Genomic DNA, 23935 nt, shown 5'->3' on the forward strand with positions numbered 1-23935 from the left:
AATTAAAAATTGAAGGGATTTCAAATTCAGTCCCCTCCCTACCTTTAAAGTCATGTTATATTTAAATTTATATTTATGCCTCCCAGGATTGTTGAACAAGAATATAATAATAAAAGGCTTAGCACAGTGGCTGGCATATTGTAAGCACTATATAAATGTTAACTATTATTATTATTCCACTGTATGCACCCGATGATACAGCTATACTAGTTACTTATTTTTTCTCATATTTCTTATGTCCCATTTTTTTTGTGGTCTGTCTCTGAAATCTGTCATCCTTTCTTTCCTTGTTCTAACTTTTAGAATATCTGGATATTTTTAAGGACTCAGTTAAAATACCAACTTCCTCAGAACTTTTCATCCCTGAGCTGTTGGAGTCTTTCTAAGGTTGTCTTCCATCTACATGGTAAATATCCTACATATACATGCTGATTTAAAAGTTGTTCCCCCATTAGAATGTATTTTTCTGAGGAGCAGGGACTTCTTTTTCTTTTGCACAGCCATGCATTCATAGGTTCATTTTATATCCACATTGCTTACCAAGGTGTGCAGCACATAGTAAGTATTTGATAAATACTTGTTAACTGATTGCCTGACATGTATCATACTCACAGAATTGAGATGGGTCCTACTCCCTAAAAGCTTTCCTTGAAGATCTGACAGATAGCTCCAACTCTACAATTTGTTGAAATCTGTTTTGTATCTTATTTTAATTTCTATCCTACGATAGAAATCAAGAAATGAGTTACACATAATAACTCCAATAATATAATTGCAGGATGGCCATTAACAAGGATGATTAGACCACTTCCTAAAACTTGAGATGTAGCATCTTGGACCTGAGGAAAATGTCTACAGTTCCTTCTGCATTCTTGATAAAAATAATTGGAGACTCTGATCCTGTTTCTTGTCTGAATCTACGTGTAAAGTCAGAGAAGGTGTCATCTTTTGAGAAACCCTGTCTGTTGTTCAGTGATGGTGCTTTCCCAATCCCATGAGAACAGCTCCTTCTTCCAACCATCTGCTTTCCTGCTGATTGGCATTCCGGGTCTGGAAGCTGTACATGAATGGATCTCTATCCCCTTCTGTTCCATGTATACTATGGCTCTCACAGGTAACTGCCTGATCCTGCTAGCTGTAAGGAGGACTCCCAGTCTGCACCAGCCCATGTATTACTTCCTATCCATGTTGTCTCTCACTGACTTGGGGCTCACTTTGTGCACACTTCCCACCACCATGGCTGTGCTCTGGTTTGACTATCGCCGCATAGCCTTTGATGCCTGCTTGGTCCAGATGTTTTTCCTCCATTCCTTCTCTGTTGTGGAGTCTTCAGTGCTTCTGGCCATGTCCTTTGACCGTTTTGTGGCCATCTCTAATCCCTTGCGCTATGCCTCTGTCCTCACCAATGCTGTCATTGGCAGGATTGGAATGGCCATTGTGACCCGTGCCACTGTTTCTCTCTTCCCTGTGCCTTTCCTGCTGAAGAGGCTGAACTTCTGCCCTGAGAAAGTCCAACTTTCCCACTCATTCTGCTTCCATGCTGACATGATGAAGAGGGCCTGTGCTGACATTACTATCAACATCCTATATGGGCTTTATGTGGTTCTGTCCACGGGATTTGTGGATTCCTTGCTAATTGCTCTCTCCTATGGACTTATCTTGTACACGGTGATGGGGTTAGCATCTCCTCAAGAACGGATCCGTGCTCTCAACACTTGTGTCTCCCACATTCTAGCTGTTCTGGTTTTCTATATCCCTGGTGTGGGAGTGTCCATAATTCACCGCTTTGGTAGGCATGCGCCCCCCATTGTGCATGCCCTTGTTGCCTATGTCTATTTGATTGTTCCCCCTGTGCTCAACCCTATCATCTACAGTGTCAAGTCTAAGCACATTCGGGAGGCACTGATCAGGATGTTAAAGAGGAAAGGTCAGGATTGATTTTTCCTGGGAATAGTCACAAAGTTCCAGGAACCTACTGGAGGGAGGTGAATATGAACTGTCAGCACCATGTACAGCATAACTCTTTTGGAAAGCCTTTAAGAAACTTGAATAGAAGAGAAGGAGAAAAGATGGAAGGGGCCACAAATTTGAGAGGTGAGCCACAATCTCCATCCTCAAGGAGCTGCAGTGGGTTGGACTAGATTATCTTTCAGTCCCTTCTAATTTTAAATCTATGAGTCTGATCCCAATGTGAAAAGAGTCAAATACATGATTCATTTGGTATGTAAAGACTCTAGCACTGAAAAATGTGTTCCCATTATCATGGAAGAGAGATAAACTATGGTTCAGTGGGTAAACTATAGACTCAGAGCAGAAGACATATTCTTAATTCTTGAATCTGGCACTTTAAAGATATGTGACTTTAGATAGACCATCCACCCTTCCTTAGCTTTAGTTTTCATCATCGGTAGTATAAAGTTAATAAGACATTTACTCAGAATAGGTCACACTTATCCACTGCTTCCCCCAAAATAAATAAATAAATGAATTAATGAATAGATTGATAAATAAATAAATGAAGTGAATAAGTGAATCAATGAGTGAATAAATAAATATATAGATAAAAGACTCCAGTTTTTCCTGTGGTTTCTATTTTTCTCACAAGACTTATCAGAGTTGAATGAGGTAATATGCATGATATACTTTAGATCAATATAGAGTTTATAAATATGTGCTAACAAAATCAATCTAATTAACCAAGTTACCAACAAGGCTGCCATAAATTAAGGAAGGTTTTCTCAATCCTATTACTCTGCTAAATGTGACTCCTTTTCTCTCACCTAGGATGCCATACTTTTTAGTTAGTCCTGATTCTCATTTAAATCCTTTCCCTCTGAGTTATGTTTCAGTGTTCAGTCATGCCCGATTCTGAAATGGTACTTCTGAAATCTGTATGTGTTATATATTTGTATTTACATCAGTGTACCTAGCTTGGATTGGTATCCCATAGGACACCTAACATTATTTTATATTCAAATCAGTGCCTCGTGCATTTTGGTACTTAGTACTTTATAACAAATGATAGTTTAATGTAGATAATGGAGGAAGTAGTTATAGCCATGGCAATTTAAGCAGTCTGGTACTTAAAAAACAACAACAACAACAAACCTGTAGACATGGAATTAGAGCATTAGGACTCAAGTCTTTGATCACCACTTGCAGTTCAATCTTGAGCAATTTATTTAATCTCTATAAATATTCAATTTCAATTATGTTCTAGGTCAGATGGCGATATGCCAGCTGCACAGGATTGTTGGGAAGATCAAATGAACATGAAAGTAAGAGGATTTTGTTTTATTTCCAAATGCTATGTCATTGTAAAATACAATTCAGTGGTAGAAAAGTGATTAATGATTTTAACTCATGGATTTATTTTTACTTGATTTGATTGTTACCATACCTGAAATATAGGCAACATTGCAACTCATTTTTAGATAACACTTACTGAAACTCATTTTATTATATATTGTTAGTTACATTTTAATTATTTAGAAAATCTTTCAATGATTTCAATGTTGATAAAATAAACAAGAATTATTTATATGAATTCTGTTTACAAAGGCTTATATTTTTCTACTCTTATATACTCAACAATTCAAAGCACCAAAGTGTTTGTTTTTAAATGTATATCCCTTTACATTTTTATGTAGCATTATTTTTTTCAATATTTCAATGTATTCAATATCATACAACTGTGAGTAGTCTCTTCAATAGATCAGGTTGTCATCTCAACATCACAAATACATCACTCATCACACTAAAGGTGTTATAATTAAATCTTTTAACATTTTTGGTATACCAGTGAAACAACTGGACTATGCAGCTATTATCCCTCAGTTTTACAACATGGCTGACTGCTTCTCATAAAATATTTCCCATCAAGTTCTATTGTTGTTGTTGTTGTTGTTTGGATGTGGAAGGCAAGTCAATTGGGGTTAAATGACTTACCCAAGGTCATACAGTTAGTAAGTGTGTCAAGTGTCTCAGTCCAAATTTGAACTCAGGTCCTCCTTGCTTCGGGACCAGTGCTCTATTTACTGCGCCACCTAGCTGCCCCCTGTCAAGTTTTTAATGACAATTTGGGGAGCACAAGTAGACACAGAATTTCTGACAATGTATAACATTAATTTTTGCTTAAAAATACTATGAAGCTTAGGTATAATTAATTGGATTACCACATAGCAATAAAGAAGCCATACACTGCTCATATGCACCTTCCGCTTATTAAACCACAGGTTTCACTAGGCAGGAGTAATGAAGGTAGGGTGTCTTGGTGACATACTGGATAAGGCGCTGGGGCTGAAGTTACAAAGACTCAGATTCTTGAGTTTAAATCTGCCCTCAGACACTTCCTAGCAGTGTGAGCCTGAGCCAAGTCACTTAATCTTGCTTGCCTCAGTTTCCTCATCTGTAAAATGAGATGGAGAAAAAAAATGACAAGCTACTCCAGTATTTTTGATGAGAAAACCCCAAATGGGATCATGAAGAGTCAGACATAAGTGAAACAATTGAACAACAACAATAATGAAGGCATTCTATACTTATCGCCCCGTCCCAGACATTGTAATGCCTAGCAACACTTTCTGGGGTCCTTTTTTTTTTTTTTGGTTTTTTAAAATGCTTTATTAACTTCTGATTTACATCATTTGTTTCCACCAGATTTTGAGTTACAAATTTTCTCCCCGTTTTTCCCCCACCCATCCCCCCAAAACAGCAGTCCCACAGGATATCCCCACCTCTGATCTGCTCTCTCCCATATTTCCTCCCATACCCGTTTCAACTTTTCCAGTAGGGCATGGTGGATCTCTATATTTCCCAATTACATGTAAAACAATATTGATAATAGTATATATATATATATATATATATATATACATATATATATATATATATATATATATTTAAACATTTGATTTTAAAACTTTGAATTCCAGATTCATTCCCTTCCTCCCTTATCACCCACCCTTACTGGGAAGATAAGCAGTTCAGTATAGGTTGTACATGTGTGGCTAATGCAAAACAATAACATAGCAGATATATTGTAAAAGACTGACTATATTTCCCTCCCTCCTATCCCACATCCCACTTGTTCTATTCTCTACTTTGATCCTGTCCCTTTTCAAAAGTGGATGCTTCCAAATTCCCTCCCCCCCAGCCTGCCCTCCCTTCCGTCATCCCCCATCACATCCTCTCCCCCCCCCATTCTCCTGGAGGGTGAGATCCCCTATTTAGTGTGTATTTCCCTCCCTCCTCAAGCCAGATTCAATAGGAATAAGGTTGACCCATTCCCTTTTGCCTTCCTATTCTTCCCCTCCATTGTAACCATTTTCCCTTGCCTCTTCTGTATGAGATAGTTGCCCCACTCTGTCTCTCCCCATCTCCTCTCATTATATCCCTCTCACCTCTTAATTTCACCTTTTAAGTATCATCCCATCCTGTTAAATTGGTCCCGTGCCCTCTATCTATGTATACCTATAAACATATATACACACATTCACATATGTATTCATATGCCTGCATACCCTCATATAAAGACATATATATATTATATATATATATATATATATATATATATATATATTTCTAATCCCTTCAACTTCTGAGAAAAGTTTCATAAGTTACAATTATTGTTTTTCCATGTAGGAATGTTAATAGTTCAACTTTGGCCAAGTGGCTCAGCAAGCAAGAGCACCAGCCTCAGTGCTGGGACGACCCGGATCAAATCCGGGCCAAGACACCCAGCACCACACCCAGAAACAACAACTGGCCGTGCAATCCCAAGCAAGCCACTGAACCCCAATTGCTTAAAAAAAAATAGTTCAACTTTGATAAGTTCCTTATGATTTCTTTTCCCTGTTTACCTTCTCATGCTTCTTGTATCTGAATGTCAAATTTTCTATTCAGCTCTGGTTTTTTCTTGGTCAAGTTTATTCCTACCAGAATCACCAGGTTATAGTAGTGGTTTATAGGTTTACATGTTTTTGGATGCTTTTAAAAACAGAATCTCAAAATTTCTGCTATGGTCTTAGAGTTGTTATGGACAATAGATATAGTTGAGTCTAACTCATACCTAAAGAAGAATCTTTCCTATAATGTTCCCATTGAGTAGTCATTTACCTTTGGGAGCTTTCAATGAAGGAACCCACTTCCTTTCCAAACACCATGCTCCACTTTTGTATAGCTCTAATTGTTAGGAACTTTTTATTTATTTGGAGTATAATTATTTTTCTTTGAAGCTCTCTGGTACTACTCATAATTCTTCTCTCTAGGGTCAAGCAATACAAGTCTGGGCCTTCTTCTTCTTGAAAGTCATTCAATTACTTTAAATCCACTTGTTTCCTCCAAGTCATCTCAAAACCAAATATCTGCTGTACATACCTTCTAGGTAGCTCCTCTGAGAGAAGACAGTATATATCTATTTTGTCTGTCAGGTAAAAAAAGGCTGCCTTTGTACATGTTACTAGGGAGTCACCAACCCCTTCCACACAAAGCCCCTCTATACCTGTGACTATTAATGAACTTTTTTTGCTGGTAACATCAATAGAGTCACATCATCTGCCCTTGGAGCAAAAGAAACTACTTCCTACTCAGAAGGTCTAGGTCTACCCTATATTTAAAAAGCCTCACAATTATTAAATAGCTCCAAATGTTCAATTATCTTCTTTTTACTTCTCTGTGTTGTAAGATTCTTCTCAAACTCTTCATATGTATTTTCTTCTTCCTTTTCTCTTTGTAATTCTTCTCCTTCTTGCTAGGACTTGAAAATTACCATGACAGTATATAACTTCCTAAATTTAATATCAGGATGCCTTAATTAAATATTGCCCTAGACATTTTCTAGCAGTGCAATCATGAACAAATCATAATTCTCCAAACCTCAGTTTCCTCCTCTGTAAAATGGTGATAATGATACATGAGACCTTCATAGTCCTATCGTGAAGAAAAATGTTTTAGACATCTTAAAGTGCTATGTACATGTGATTTGTTATTCTTTCCAGAGCTATTTCATTCTGAAAACATGGAAGCTAGAGAATTAGTCCTTTTACTTTCTTTTCTAACAGAGAGAGGCATCTACATTTTGCTAACACATAGCTGTTACTTATAATGAGTAGAAATACAATCGAGATACTCTTTACATTCCACTGCAGGATTCCCCTTACCCGTCATGTTTGCTTCTGTAGCCTATTAGCATGAAGGCTGAGGGCCAGTACAGTTTTTCCCAGCAGGAAGGAGATACTGAAGGATCATGGAATGCTACCCACAATGAAGGATTTCTGAGAACCTTTGAATTCTGAGGAGAGGTGAAGGGCTCTGGGATACAGATTCATAACAGCAGTGAACTAATTACAGATGAAAAGCATTACTCTCCCTAATTGAATACAATCATATACAGTTGGAAGAACTTTAACAGAATCACTGTTCCACTTAAGGGAGATCTTTCAGAACAGAATTTGAATATTTTCCTGACTTTGCCTGACTTACTCCTTCTGGGGACTGGTGAATTTATCCACTTTTTACTTCTCCCTCCTCTCCTGTCTCATGGCTACCTGATGCCCTCAGAGTCTTCTTTTTTTCCTAACCCTCGTTTATTTTGTGTATGTACTTTTTTAGTGTTTTGTTTTTATTTATCTGCCAGATAAAGTTTGGGAGATTTGGGGAGTCTTGCTTAGAACTGAGCTGTGAATGAGCAAGACCTCTGATAAAGGGATAAGTTCTAACTGTGGCTCGTTTTGCCAGCATACATGGAGTCAGAGTGAGTTGTTTAGATAGTACAGGGCCAAAATGAAAGGAAAAATTCTTCAGAAGTCCTAGCAAATGGTTAATGTTTTCATGGTTTGAATCCCAGCAAAGCATAATAATAGTTATATTATAAACAAATGAATCCTATTTTAAGTCTTTTGTCAATAAGCACTAATGAGAATCTTTTGTATCAAACATATCTTTCTATGTAATGGAATTTAGTAGCTGTCCCATGCCTGGTTTAAATTATACTTCAATAATCTTTCTATTCCACCATTTGGAGGGATCCTAGGCAAGAATGAAAACCTAACATTTAAGTATTTTCCCAAGGGTTCTGGGAATATGATACAATGAGACAAAAAGTATAAGAAAAGGAAGCTGATTTTCATCCTTGGTGAATAGGGTCCCTTAAGATTAGAGTGTGTGTACAGGTCCAGAGGTCCAAAGTAGATATTCCCTTTGGTGGAGATGGAAAAGGTGCAATGTCCCCAACCTCTTTGGGTCCTAAAGTGTTTTTTTTTTAGGCTACGATCATATGGGGAGAGAGAATAAGCATTTATTAAACCGCTGTGATATGCAGGGCATGATGCTAAGCACTTTACAAATATTATATCATTTGGGCCTCACAACCACCTTATGATGTAGGAGCATTATTACCTCCATTTTATAATTGAAGAAACTGAGGCAAAGGGTAAATGACTTGTCCAAGGTCACAGAGCTGGTACATTTCTGAGGTTGGATTTCAACTCAGGACTTCCTGAATCCAGTTCAGGGTTCTGTCTTCCTGGTCTCACAAGTTTACAACTTGAGAGTCATCCTGGACTCCTCACTATTTCTCACTGACCAACTAATCTGTCACCAAAGCTTGTGGATTTCATCTTTTTAGCAATTCTCAAATATATTCCTTTCTCTCCTCTGACACTACCACACTCTAGTGCAGGCCTTCCTCACTTCACAACTGAATTATTGCAATAACCTGCTAGTAAATCTGCCTGTCTCAAATCTCTCAGTGCCTAGGGCATAGAAGGCACCAAATAAATGCTTGTTTATTGATTGATTATCCACTGGGCCACCTAGGTTCATCATCAGCTGAAGATAATGCCATAGCTACTTATCTGGCACTTGTCAGTCAAAAAGCTTTTTTATGCCATATATGATAGTTTTCAAAGATAAAAATTTTTTTCAAAGATTAAAAAAATAAGAAACTATATGGAACATTCCCAAGATTTGGTCAAATAAAAGATTAAACCTATGTTAGTCATTTGGAAGGATATTGGTCTATGTCTTAAAGTTTGTGTGGGGGGTGCAAAAAAATTCTTACTAGAGAGGAAATATCTTTTCACCAAGTCTCTATGGAAAAAAACAAATAGGACAATGCAAAGCAATAAATAAATAAATAAAAGTCCAGAAAGCTCACTACCACCACCCCACCCAAGTACATTATTGATGATATGACTAGGCAAAAGTAGTTGCTTTTTCTAAAAGAGTTATTAAATTAATGTAAATAACACCAAAGGAGCTTAATATACTTGAGGAATGGAGACTCTCCTTGTCTTATTTTCATTTCCTTTATGGATATCGTCTCAGTAACGTCTCAAAGATGTAGGGATCGGTCAAAAATTCAGCATTTCTTAAACACCTCCTGATTCACCATGGAAATGTGCTAGATGTACAAAGATTGAGTTCCATCATTCTCTTAGTAGATCTGGTGACAAACTGCCTGTTTGCCCTGATTGTGTCATGTCCCTTGGACCTCTTGAACTAGGATTTTCCTATTTCTATCAGGCTTCCTGCCTTTCTTCATTCTAGCATCCTCAACTTTCTTCTCATATGAAGACGAAAATGAGATAGTAATCATCTCCAAAGTGCTTATCTTCTATGGAATGGAATAATATATGCAGGATGTAAACATGTGAATATAATTACATATATGAAATCTAACATCCAGCTTTTATTGAGTGTTGCATATCTGACATGATAATATGTTTTGAAATACAAAGAAGAAATAAACAGTTCCTGCCCTTAAGGAGATTACAGGCTAATGAGGGAAATTACATTTACATATGCAGGTACATACAACATACACGCAAAGTAGATACAAAGCAACATTGAAAGGGAAGATTCTAGAAACTAGTGGTATTGGGAAAGCACTCAGAGAAGTTAAGCTGAGTTTTGAAGGAAGCCATGGTTTGGTTTTAACAGACAGAGATGGTAAGGGAGAAAATTCTAGAAATGAAAAAAAGTCACTATAAGGGCATGGAAAGGAGAGAGCATTTGGGATAAGGAATAGCAGGTAGGGCCAGTATGGGTGAAGAGCAGATTACAAGGAATGCATAAGAACTCTTGAAAGACAGAAAGGATATAGAACTTGAAATGCCAAACAGAATAGTTTTATTTTATCCTAGAGGTAATAGGGAGCCCATGGAATTTATTGAGCATGAGTGGAAATGGCATGATCAAGTTGGGCATGTTAGGGAATTCACTATGTCAGCTGTGGAGAGGATAGATTAGAGCACAGGGAAACCTGAGTCAGGGAAGTAAATCATGAGGGCTGTTGCAATAATCCAGGAGAGAGGTTATGAGAGCTGGAACTACAGTGGTTGTTGTGTGAGTGGAGACAAGGGCATGTATGGAAAATATTGCAGAAATAGAAATGACCAAGATATATAGAAAATAAATTCAGTGTAATTAATATTGGGGTGAGTCACTATCAGCTAGTGAGCATTTAGGAAAGAATTCACATAGGACATAGCATTTGAGTGGATCTTTGTAGGAAAATAGAGATTCTGTAAGGTAGAGATAATGGAGCACATGATGTGGATGGGGAACAGCCAATACAAAGGCATGGAGATAGAACAAATGATATCCAGTGTGAAGTTCAGCAAGGATACTGATTTGGCTATACTGAAGAGAGTGAAGGGGAGTGCTTATTATTTTTCCAGTTGGACTGTGAGCTCATAAGACAGAGCAGATTCTGGCTTTTGCCTTTCTTTGTAGGCATGGTACTTAACCCAGTACCTGTTACATAACTTAATAAATGCTTAATGATTGACTGAAACTAAAAAATCAGGAAAGGTAGGTGGGAGTCTGGTTCTTTATGTCTTTAAATGCAAATTAGAACAATTTATACTTGATTCTTAAGGTAACAAAAAGAAAGTAGAGTTTATTGAGCAGGAGAATAGCCTGGTCTTACCTGCACTTTAAGAAAATCAGTCAAGTGGAGGATGGGTTAGAGAAGATAGATCCTTGAGTCAGGGGGATCACTTGGAAGGCTATCACAAGTAGTCTAGGGGAAGGAATAGATGGAAGATGTTATGGAGGTAAATATCATCAATCTTTAGCAACTAATTGGATATATGGAGTTAAGGAGAATGAGGAAAAGAATGAGGTCTATGTTTGGAGTTAAAACAACATAAAAACCTCATGTGATAGAGGAAATGAGAAATTGTCCAGAAATCAAGAAATGCAGGTTCTGCTCTTAGTTTATTTGTTGACTTTCTCTGCGACTTGTTTGTTATTGTTGTTGTTTGGTTGTTTCCATCGTGTCTTGCTCTTTATGACCCCATTTCAGGTTTTCTTGGCAAGGATACTGTAGAGGTTTGCCATTTCCTTCTTCCATTCATTTTACAAATGAGGAAACTGAGGCAATAGGGTTAAGTTACTTGTCCAGGGTCACATAATTAATAAGTGTCTGAAGCTAAATTTGAACTCCGGTCTTCCTATCTCCAGTCCTAGCACTCTCTCCACTTTGCCACCTAGCTTCCCTTCCTCCGTGACTTAGGGCAAGTTAATCAACCTTAAAGGACATTAGTTCATTCCTTAACCATAAAATGGAGATAACAATCTTAATCTTCATTGATTTATGGGAGTCATATGAGACTCTAGAGGGAAAAATGGAAAAGAAAACACTTTGAAATGAATCCAAAATCCAAACAAAGGAAAAATTTATCAGTTATTATTTATTTCAACTGGGTGTCTTGGGGCTTGTTTTATATAATGATTCCCTAGGCAGGAAATTAGTTCAATAGAACTTAGTGACCCTTGGGGAGGGCCTAAAAGAGAGATACTACAAATACCCCATGACCTTCAGTCAGTCAGTATGAGTGGTGTGTCCATGCTATTTTATTTTCCTGGTGACCAAACTGTCTAAACTTAGCTTTAGACTCTAGGTAAGGCCCATGGGGACTGTGGGAGGTGGCAAGGGTGATATACCATAGCAATATAAGTTATTCTAGTTAGAATTATCATTAATCATATAAGAAATAAGGACTATAAGTGACCTTAGGACATAGGTAGGACCATATAGCCTAAACTTTTACAGGGAAAAATTTTTCTCACAATAACAAATAATGTTCAAGAATGAAATGTTAATGTTATAAACATAGCTATTCCAGAGAAAATAAAAGAGAGAACTACTTTAAAAAGATTGAGGTAAGTGTACATGGACATAATTAATAAGGTTAGCTTTTTAAAAGATAAGTATAGGAGATGGAAACAAGGAAAGAAAAGGAGAATGAACACAATAGACTGATCTTTCCTGTGACAAATAGGGTCAGGGATAGTTTGACCCCACAATAAACTGAAGATAGCAATGAAACTTAAGGACAACAAAGCAACGGGTATCAAAGTAGGGAAGAGACTACTGCTTGACATAGCAAGGATGAAAATAATGACCAAAGGCAAAACTTCTCAAAATTATTGACCTTCTGTTTTAAGAAAAAAATATTTGTGGACTGGGAAGAATAAACCAAAAAAAAATTAACTTTGAGGGGTATTTTTAATGGAATATGCAATATATATGTTCTTGGCCCTATGCTATTCAACATTTTTATAAGTGACTTGAATGACAGCATACACATATATGTTCAAATATGTGTATATAACATTTATGTATATCTGTATATGTATACTCATATGTGTGGCATATAGTCACACCTATAAAACTTGCAAAAAAGTTGGAAGAGATATTTAATGTGTCAGTTGACAGTATCAAGATCCCAAAAAGACCTCAGCAAGCTAAATTGTGGTGCCAGAGCTAACAAGATGAAACTTTACAAGAATATATGGAACATCCTTCACATGGGTTCCAAAAATCAACTCCATGATTAGAAGATGTGAGAGGAGGGGTGGTTAGGTGGTGCAGTGGATAGAGTACTCGCCCTGGAGTCAGGAGGATCTGAGTTCATATCTAGCCTCAGACACAACACCTACTAGTCTTGTGACCTTAGGCAAGTCACATAACCCTAATTGCCCTGCCTTTCCTGCTCCAAAAAGTTAAAAAAAAAAAGAAGAAGAAGATGTGAGAGGAGGGAGTGATTTGTTGGTAAACAGCTATTTTGGGGGAAAATATCTTGGAATTTTAATGAATGGCAGCATCAAGATCAGGTAGCTAGGTAGCACAAGATAGAGAAGGCTTGGCCCAGAGTCTGAAAGTCTCGTCTTCCTGAGTTCAAATTTGGTTTCAAACACTTCTCTGTGTGGTTTTCAACAAATCACTCTGCCTCAGTTTCTTCATCTGTAAAATTAGATAGAGAAGCAAATGGTGAAACACTCCAGTATCTTAGCTAAGAGAACCCCAACTGGGGCTATGAAGAGTTGGACGTGACTGAAAAATGATTGTCAATTGACTGAAACTTCAGGATCACTTTACAGTTTGAAATGGCTGTCAAGTAATCTAACAGAAATACAGGTATTTTAATTTAATTTTTAATTTAATTTAATTAAGGCATAATTTCCAGAACAAGGAAAGTGACAGCCCTACTATGTTGTGCACAGTCAGGTCATTTCTAGAGTATTCGGTTCAATCCTGAGCATGTCATTTTAAAAAGACATTGGCAAGAGAAAGAGTAGCTAGAGCCAGGGTTCTTAATCTGGGATCCATGGACTATAGGTAGATTTCAGTGGATCTGTAAAGTTGGAACTTTAAAATTTTTGACACATATTTTGAAAAAGTTGGTTTCCCTGTGTAACCCTGTATATTTTGTTTTACACAGAAAAAAAATTAATTTGAGGAGTCCACAGGCTTCCCCCATTTTGCCAAAAGGGTCCAACATACACACACACACACACACACACACACACACACACACACACATACACACACACATATTAAGAATCCCCAGTCTAGAGGATGTTGACCAGGATGGGAATGGATTAGAGACTATGACATATAGAATTAGTTGAAGAATCTGGTGGTGTTTAGACTAGAGAAGAGAAGACAATGGTGGCATGATAGCTTTCCTCAATCATTTGATGTGTTGTCTGTGGGAATGTGGCTAGACTTAGTCTATCTCCAGATGTAAGCAATAGAAGTAGTTGGGAATTGTTGTTCAAGCATTTTTCAATCATGTCCAACTCTTCGTGACTTCATTTGGAGTTTTCTTAGCAAAGATATTGATGGGACATTTCCTTCTCTAGCTCATTTTACAGATGAGGAACTGAGGCAAATAATTACGTAATTGCCCACAGTCATACAGCCAGTAAGTATGTGATGCTGGATTTGAACTCAGGTCTTCCTGACTCCAGTCCTGGTGCTCTATCCTCTGCACCATGTGACTTAATGAAACATTGCCTAAAAGTTAGTTCTTTCCAAAAGAGAAATAGGTTGCTCTGGGAGGTGATATATTTTGTTCTCCTGGGGCTCTTCAAAGTGGAGACTCTATAGCTAATAATGGGATGCTGTCTTTTCATGTAGATCATGTGCATCTAATAATCTAAGCCATGATTAGATTATTCTTTTCCGAATCCTTCCAACTCCCAGATTCTGTGTCAGATAATTTCGGAACTGGAAGGGAGCTGACAATGGTAAAGGAATATCAGCCCTTAAAGCAAAGGTTATTAACTCAGGGTTGTGATTTTTTAAAAAATGATATCTGCACTTCAATATGGTTTCTCTGTAATCCTCTATATTTAATCTTATACATTCAACACAGTTATTGTAAGAAGGGACCTGTATGTAGGCTTCAAAAGACTGCTAAAAGTGTGAATGAAAAAAAAAAAGAATCTCTACTTTAAAAAAAAAAGACCTTAAAATATATAAAATTAGAACCAGAGAATGTCACGGCTTTAAGAAACTAACAATTAAAACATAGACTATGAGAGCGTTGGAATAATAGAAGATTTGGGAAGAAATTTAAAACAAGACAATCTCGTCAGTGGTAAGGAGCTCAACCTTGTTCTTCCTGAAGAGCCTCCCTAAATGAAAGAATCCCATCCACCTACTCTCTGCTTGAACACTTTAAAACTTTAGTCACTAGTGGTCTGATAATTGGCTTGAAAGTGGAAAGCTGTTTGATAACTGACTACAAGGCTGAAAACAGGAGTGAAATTTGGGAAGGGCAAAGTTCCTGTTACAGTAACATTCTTCAGTGCTTGGGCAGTGGAAATATAGGTGAATTGTTTACTTTTTCTATCATGGTGCCCCCAAACACTGAGTAAACTGGTTTATAACCAAAGAATGATAGAGAAAGAAGGAGAAGAAAGAAAAGAACACTTGAAACCAAAAGAGAACTAGAGAAGAAAAAGTAGAGAGGATAAGAGACAAAGAACAAACATAAAATTGAAGAAAGAGAAAAGTAGAGAGATGTATCTTCCAATTCTATTCTTCCAAATCCAAGGGACTGCTTCCAAATCCAAGTTTCTTGTCATGCCTCACCCACCATTCTTGATGAATAATTATGGGCTTCAAGTGAGACTGAGGTCAATTGGCAATAAAGGGGAACAATTCTCTAGTTGAGAGAGGAAGGACCAAAACTAGCTTTGCAGTCACTAACCTTGGGTTCCTACTGAGGTTATTATATAATATGCCGTTGATAAAAAGGAATGGGAAAAAAAGTGGAAGCTGAGACATGTCAGATAATTCTTTACAATACTTTAGTATGCTAAAACACATAGATTAGGAAAAAGTAGTCTAACATGCTGAAAATACATTCCAAAGAATGGACATCTACATAGGACCTGCATAAAACCCCTAAAAACCAGAGGTTCTAAAGACACTCTCCTAGCTATAATGATATCTCAAGTACTCTACCCTGATCCCCCAGAACTGGCAGTGGCAATTTAAAAGATAAAGAAGCCCCACGTATAGGTTAGGATAAAGAAGTCCAGGAAACTGATACTATGATTAGAAAAAATGGAGGAGCTAGATAGAAATCCAAATAGTTAGGAAGCTACTCAAAAGAAAAAGATTTATGGGGGTGGCTAGGTGGCACAGTGAGTAAGGGCCCTGGAGTCGGGAGGACTTGGGATTGGTTCCGGCCTCAGATGCTTAACAGCCACACACACACACACACACACACACACACACACACACACACACAAACACAAACACACACACAAACAAAATGGCCATGTAGCCTTAGGCAAGTTACTTAACCCCAACTGCTTTTAAAAAAAGAAAAAGAAAAAGATTTATGCATGCCCTTGGGAAGAAGGTGATGTGGTAGAAGCTCAAATAAATTAGATTTGTCTTTCATCTATCACATTTTCTCATCCATTACACTGAATCTCCAGGGAGTGCTCAAATCCTCTTGTTTAAAGGAGCTACGGAGATCATCCCACCTACCTGTCTGCCTCTATAAATAGACAAAACATTGATTACATTCAAGGCACTGTGCTAAACACTGTGGATATAAACATGAGCAAGCCAGACACAACCTACCCTCAAGGAGCCTTACGTTCTAATGAGGGAAAATAGCATTTATATGGGGTATTAGAAATGAGAGGTTAGGGTAAGGGATGTGGCAATGTGGCAGGTGAGAAAAAAGAGATAGTGTTTGTAGTTAGTCAGGTAGTCAAGGCAAAATGGAGGTGAAGCACTTGACTGAACTCCTTCCTAAAATGGTGATCCTGAGTAGGAACCACCAATGAGAGGTGGGTCCAGGTATGAAAGTTTCCAGGATGACAATGCAGTAGGCAAGGAGAGACTGTATCTCACATGCTCTAGACACATGGCAGTGGAGGTAGATCTTCTCTATCTCCCATTTTGAAAAAATGTTTAGGAACATTGAATTCAATGTTCTTTCCTTCCTCTGTTTAATTCAAGAGTTTGAAAAAATTAAGTGATTATTTAAAAAAAAGCAAAAGTAAATGCTTACATTGTGCAAATTCTTGTAGTGTCACTGAAAATATAAAGATAAGTAAAATACGACCCCTCACTTCATAGAGTCTATAATCTACTACATTTTGCAGCACACATGTAAATAAGGACAATAAAAACTGAACATGGTAGGTGCCTGAGAGGAGTCTAAATCAAGGGATATTTGATGTTCAAGAAGAAAGGAAAATATCATTTCAGGAAGTGTTCATGGAGGACATAGCATTGGGTTCAATCTAAAAAAAAACTGCATAGGATTATAACATGTTACTGTAAGTAAAAGTCATTGTCATCAGCAAATCCCTCCTTCACTATGAACTGTATTCTCTCTGTGAATGTTTCCTTAAAATATCATTGTTTTCCTCAAAAAGACCTTCCCAAGAATGTTCCTCTTTAGAATTGTCTTCCTTAGAATGTTCATTTTATTTTTTTAATATATAATGTTGTTACTTGGAATATACTCCTTTCTTATAATGTGCTTGCTTCTTCTTAGAATGGTCTTTGTTAGAAGATTCTATTTTAGAATATTGATATTTTGACTGTTCTCTCTTAGAACTTTCTTCATTAGAACATTCTTCAACATAAATTTCGTTGGCTCTTTTCCCAGGCCCCACCTTCTCATCTAAAATTTCCTCCTGTACCCACCTAGGCTCCCCGTGTTATCCCAGGAGAAGGAAAGAAAGCTTAGAATCAGACCACAGTGAGAAAGGGTACGATTATGTAGGCAGAGAAATGAAAACTCAGGTGCTTAAATGATACACAAACTCCAAAGTGCCTTTTCAAGTGTAAATCATTCTCTACCCCATCCCTAACTCAACGTATGACTTTTCCAGTGTCCCTGAAATCTCCCAACTCCAGCAGAATGAACGCACTTCCACTCAGTCTACAATGGAAATATCAAACTGAGTCTCAGAGAGTAGAGAATGAGATTTGAGCCAGTAAGGGACCCTCAGGACAAGTGGATCCTTAGCATAATTCTCTGTAGTTCGGTGTTACAACATCGGTATTCTAACTAATCTTTCCACAGTCAGTGATTCATCATATCTCTATCAACACCCACAAAATTATTTGTTTTATTTAGACTTACTCAACAATACAGTGGAAGCATTTCCCTTTTCTTTTTAAAACCTTTTTAACATTTCTAAGTTTTATTTTTTTTATTTTTTCTGCTTTTTGGAGGGCAATTGGGGTTAAGTGACTTGCCCAAGACCACAGGGCTAATTTTTTGTGTTAAGTGTCGGAGGTTGGATTTGAACTCAGGTCCTCCTGACTCCAGGGCCTGTGCTCTATTCACTGTGCCACCCAGCCCCCCCCCTTATTTTAAGTTTTGAGTTCTAAATTTTCTCTCTCTCTCCGTCCCTCTCCTCCCTGCGACAGTAAGCAGACATAGGTTACACATGTGCAATTATGTATAACATTTCCACATTAATCATTTTGAACAAGAAGACTCAAATAAAAAAAATGAAAGAAAGAAATTTTAAAATAGCATGCTTCAATCTGTATCCAATTAACATGAGGTCTTTCTCTGAAGGCAAATAATATTCCTTTGGGTTTGTCTTGGATCATTGTATTTCTGAGAATAGCTAAGTCATTCAGTTTATCATCAAACAATACTGCTGTTGCTGTGTACAACATTCCCCTGGTTCTGTTCACTATGCATCAGTTCATATAAGTTGTTCCAGATTTCTTGAAATCATCCTGCTTGTCATTTCTTATAGCACAATAATATTCCATTAGAATCATAAACCACAGCTTGTTTAGCCATTCCCCATTTGATGTTTGTTTCTTTATTTTCTAATTCTTAGCCACCACAAAAAAAGAGCTGCTATAACTATTTTTGTAAAAATAAGTCCTTTTCCCTTTTTGCAGATATCTTTGCAATATAGACGTAGCAGTGGTATTGCTGGCTCAAAGGGTACGCACAGTATTTTAGACTTTTGGACATAGTTGACAATTGCCCTCCAGAGGTTGGATCAATCCACAATTCTACTAACAGTCCATTAATGACCTAGTTTTCCACATCCCCTCCAACATTCAACATTTTTATTTTTCGACATACTAGCCATTCTAATAGGTGTGAGATGGTACCTCAAAATTGTTTAAATTTCCATTTCTCTGATCAATAGTGATTTCGATCATATTTTTATATGACTATAGATAGCCTTAGTTTATTTGTCTGAAAAGTATATGTCATATCATTTGGCCATTTATCAACTGAGGAATGACTTGTATCTTTACAAATTTGACTCAGTTTCCTATATATTTTAGAAATGAGGGCTTTATCAGAGATACTTGTTACAATTCCTGTTTTTCTGTTTTCCTTATAATTTTAGTTATGTTGATTTTGTTTGCACAAAAGCTTTTTAATTTCACATAATCAACATGATCTATTTTGCATTTTATAATGCTTTCTATATCTTCTTTGGCACTAAATTCCTCCTTTATCCATAAATATGACATAAATTATTCCACACTTTCTTAATTTGCTTATGGTAAATGTGAGTGTTTTTTGATGTCTTTTAACCATACTGGGTCTCATCCCTCTTTGATTTATTCCTCAGGGACCATTTTGGGATATGACAAAAGTTGATTTCATCTATAATCCTGTTAGACTAAAGGAAAAAAGGCACTTTGGACAGGTTACAAGGCTGTAGAAGTGTGAAGCATAATGGAAAGAGCCATAGGGGTCAAGTTGGAGAAACTGGATTTCATCCTCAGCTCTGGTACCTGTATGACTAAGGAAAAGTCACATACCCTTCCTCCCCCCCCCCACTTCAGTTCCTTATCTCTAAAAGAAGTGAGTTAGGCTACATAGTCTCATGTCCTTTCTACATCTAAATCTAGGATCCTAAGACTGTTGTGCCTCCATTTTCTTGTGTATAACATAGGGGATTATACTAAATAATCTCTAAGAACTCTGTTAGTTTTAGTTTATTATGAAATATCTATAATTGTTATTTTTAGGTATTCCTGATTTGCTTTCTGTTCAAAGGGACAAAGATCAGGCTCTGCTTATATGCCATGTCTGCCTACAACCATACTCACTCTGGTATGCTGACCTTCCTCCTGCCCAGCCTCCCAGGGCCAGGGAGCCCAGGACTCCTCACCATCCTTGGTTTGACCTATAGCACCACCCTTCTGGGAAACGGTCTGATCCTTCTCACCATCTGTGCCAACACCCACCTGCACCAACCTCAGTTCTTGCTCCTGGCTCTGTTGGCCACCACTGACCTGGGTCTGGCCCTTTCTATGCTGCCCACCATCCTGGATGCTCTGTGGTTACCCGTCCCTACTATCTCTAAGGATATGTGCCTCCTCCAAATGTGCTGCCTTTATGCTGTGTCCAGCGGGCAGTCTTCTGTGCTACTGGCCATGGCCTTGGACCGTTGGTTAGCTGTGTGTCATCCTCTCTACTACTTGGCCTTCTTTACCCCCAGCCACCTTGCCTGGACCAGTCTGGCTTTCATCCTCCGGGCCACCATCCCACTGCTCCCCACTTCTTTGTTGATACCCTCCTGTAGTGCTCGTAATCTCTCCCTCCCTTTCTGCTTTCCAACAGAAGTGTTGCAGCTTTCCTGTGGAGGGCTTGGCTGGAACTACCCAGCTGTGTCTATGTTCACTACAGTCAGTATGGATATAATCCTCATTATCATTTCCTATTGTCTGGTCTTTTGGGAAGTGATGAAAAGGATATCTCCTATTGGGCAGCGCAAAGCCCTGAGAACGTTCACTGCCCACCTCTGTGCCCTACTTGCCTTTTATGGACCACTTTTTGCTTCAGCCATGTTCCCTGGCTCACTTCCAGGGAGCCTTGCCTCTCTTGGCCTGCTTGCATCCCCTGCCCTCCATCCCCTTGTCTATGGTATACAGTCTCATCAGCTCCGTCGTAGCTTGCTTGATGTCCTGGGTTGCCCCTCAACTCCAAAAGTTGCCCCCAGGACAAAGGGGCCACATCACTAGGGCACACTTTCCAAAGTGAATCAAGTCTCAGACTCTCCTTGGAGGTTGAGGTTCCTTATCCCTCGCAAATTCATGTTTCTTGTTCTCAGCCATCTAGAAATTTGGGAACGTATGCTTGGGCATGCAGTAGGATGGACAATGTGAACTTCTTCAGAAAGAAGGCTATTATTAACTTCCCTGTGTGAGTGAATGAAGAAGTGATAGAATCCTGTTTTCCAAGGGACTAGAATAAAATAAAATCCCTAGATTGTCCTTCTCACCTCCCCAAGTCCAATTGTAGCCGTCCTGCCCAGAAAGTCAGATCAAGTGTTTATTGAATCCTCCTTTCCCCTGCAGACTCAGCCTGGAAGGACAGGGATTCTTGTTAAATAGCATTTGTGGACCAAAGAAGGAGCTTTAGAAAGATCTAGAAATGATTTTGTCAAATATTCTAATGACCAATACTTATCTTTTTTAAACATTCCATCCATTAGACTTCAAGGACTAAGATAATGGGCATCTTATGGAGATGAGAAAGTGATTCGGAAGGAAATCAGTCCTTGATTTGGGGGGTGGCAGGGATGATTCTCATTAGAGGGAAGAGGAGCTAGGTAGAATCAAGTTATAATTTTGAAGGCTTTTAAATCAGTTGATGTTTGGCCTAGCTAACCTGATGGTTAATCAGTCAGTGAATACACACGTATCTATAGTCCAGAAACTATGCTAACTGCTGGAAAAAAACAAAAGGTGAAAAGAAGCCCCATGCCCTCAAAAAGCTCACATGTTAAGGGAGAAGCAAACATACAAGCAACTAAGCACAAACAAAAGCCAAGCAGAGATAATCTCATAGAGGAGATGAGGGGAGACTCAGAAAGGCTTCTTCGAGAAGCTGTGACTTGAGTTGAGGCTTTGGCTGAGATCTGAAAGAAGGCAAGGAAGCTAGAATGTGGAGTTGAGGAGGGAGAGAGCTCTAGGCATAGGAGCCAAAAAGAGATGCTTAGAGTTGGAAGATGAAGTGTGATTTATGAGGCACCAAGGCAAGGAGGTCAGTCTCACTGGATCAGAGTGCCTGGGGTTGAGAAAGGTGTAAGAAGACTGTCAAACAGGGAAGAGGCCGGGTTATGGAGGATTTTCAAAGTCAAACAGGGTTTTATATTTATCTGATCTCGGAGAAAATAGGGAGCGACTGGAGTTAATAGAATAAGGGTGTGACATGATCACATGTGAGCATTAGGACTCCCAACTGTGAAGCCCTGATGTGCTTGCTGTGTCCTTTTTGTGAGGGAAGAAACTGGCTTCTTCAGCCCTTCCTCCAGGGATATCGCATGAAATGGACCAATTATGGGCCAACCTATACCCAGAATATCAGGCCTCAAACAACCTTCTTTTATTCACAGAAACAGTTCTTTAGAGGCCACCTACTTCAGAAAACCTTTTTAGTTCCATGGGAGGGACATTTTTCCTCTATTTTAAACCTTTGCCTTCAATGATCTAGATACATACTAAATGCCATCCCTCTAATTAGTTTGGTTTACAGTGAGATGGTATACCATAGACAATCAGACAGTTTTTCATGACTTATTTATTGTTCACTGTTGAAGGTCAGGAACCCTGTTGGAACTGGAAAGGAATTTGTTAACCCCCTACATTGCCACAACACCAGCTGGTATTGTCATGAGCAAGGAAACTGTAGTGTAGACCTGGGAGCAATTCATTCTCAGGTGTATTATCTGGGACCCAGCTATCATCATCATCATCAACAACAAAAAGTATTTATTAAGTGCCCACTGCACCCCAGGCAGAGGGAGACAATAGTAAACAACTTTGTAAACCCAAGGACAGGTTGGAGGTAGACAGGAAAGGCTCTAGCAGTGGTGGAAACCAGAAAATAAATGCCTTTTGAATAAGTCTCAAGCCCTTTTATTTCAGAGAATTCATCTGGGTTTCCCAGAGAATGTATATATTCCTTATCTGATGCAATGTCTCATTCATTATGCAAAGACTTAAATAAGCAAGCTATTTTAAATATATATATATATATATACACACACATAAGTGTAAACACATGCATTTTGTATATATTCAAATACCCCTTGATATAACTATTTTCAAAGTACTTAAAAAGAATTTTAAGAAGACGAAAAGGTACTGAGAAAGAGGTTAAAAACAATCCAAATTGAAGTTCTCTGGATGTCCAATTAAATTGTATATTTTTTATTTTGAAAATTTTCAATTAGTAAGTTTTAATTTTTTTCTCTCCCACTTCCTTATCACTTAAAAAAGCTGAAGAAAAATAAAAGTCATGCTTCAAATGATGGTCCTTCAATTCTCCAGTGCATTATTTCCTTTGCCAATTTTAAACGCATGGCTTTCATGAACCCATTGTCTGTTTTTTTTTTTTTTTAATGTCTACTTACATTACGGTCTCTATGTAAAGATTTATGTTTTCTGTTTCAGTCTGAGAACCATGAGATTAGGGTCTCTGTGTGTCAAACTAAGCACCTTGGAAGCAGGGTCTGTAGGTCTGTGTCAGATTGCATAAGAGGGTCCTGAAAGGAGGCATTTGTTAGACTGGGCTCCATGAGGCAAGGGTCTACATGAAGGTCAATTCAATGCAAGTTAATTCAAATCAATAAACTTTTTTTAAACCTCTATGTTGAGAACAATATATGTTCAAAGGGAGAAAAAAAAATAGGTAACAGTCCTTGCCCCTATCAAGTTTATAATCTAGGAGGAGGAGAAGAAGCTTTGAATAGAGAGTACACATAATAACACACAAGTACACCAGAGGTATGCAAAATGAAGTGCTATATGAAAAGGGAAAGTTATCCCCGACAGGGGGCATCAGAGAAGGCTTGTTGGAAAAGGTGCCATTTCAGTTGGGCATCAAGGAGATATACAGATACCTACCAATACAGGCATAGGAGAAGTGAAGAGGGAATTCAATGTAATAATTATTTCTTCATTGCCTACACTATGCCAGGGCTGGGTCCTGGTGATGAAAAGACAAGAAAAAAGGAGGGGGAGGGGAAGGAGGCCTCATACAAAGGATTCTTGAAGGACAGGGGTCACATGTTTCCCCTTACATCAGGCATGCCCAGTCTCTAGCATAAGATTGTCCAAGCATTTGGGAAGTATTGTTTTAAGGTATGGCTGCCACAT

General features: G+C 38.1%; 2 protein-coding genes across 2 annotated transcripts; both read left to right on the forward strand.

The window, feature by feature from the left end:
- Nucleotides 1-975: 975 nt before the first annotated feature.
- LOC138177746 (olfactory receptor 51I2-like) lies at nucleotides 976-1938 on the forward strand. The gene has a single exon (XM_069108953.1). It carries the CDS (start codon nucleotides 976-978, stop codon nucleotides 1936-1938), a length of 963 nt encoding a protein of 320 aa, XP_068965054.1.
- Nucleotides 1939-19855: 17917 nt separating this feature from the next.
- On the forward strand, nucleotides 19856-20794 carry LOC138177747 (olfactory receptor 51M1-like). The gene has a single exon (XM_069108954.1). It carries the CDS (start codon nucleotides 19856-19858, stop codon nucleotides 20792-20794), a length of 939 nt encoding a protein of 312 aa, XP_068965055.1.
- The last annotated feature ends 3141 nt before the right edge of the window (nucleotides 20795-23935 follow it).

The sequence above is a fragment of the Petaurus breviceps genome, unplaced genomic scaffold (genome assembly GCF_028583685.1).
Source record: "Petaurus breviceps papuanus isolate PSGF00001 unplaced genomic scaffold, PetGlider_PUasm1.0 90444, whole genome shotgun sequence".
NCBI classification, from domain to species: domain Eukaryota; kingdom Metazoa; phylum Chordata; class Mammalia; order Diprotodontia; family Petauridae; genus Petaurus; species Petaurus breviceps.

Excerpts from the sequence above, each read along its gene's own strand:
- LOC138177746 (XM_069108953.1), top strand. The coding sequence starts at position 976 with ATGGTGCTTTCCCAATCCCATGAGAACAGCTCCTTCTTCCAACCATCT.
- LOC138177747 (XM_069108954.1), top strand. The coding sequence starts at position 19,856 with ATGTCTGCCTACAACCATACTCACTCTGGTATGCTGACCTTCCTCCTG.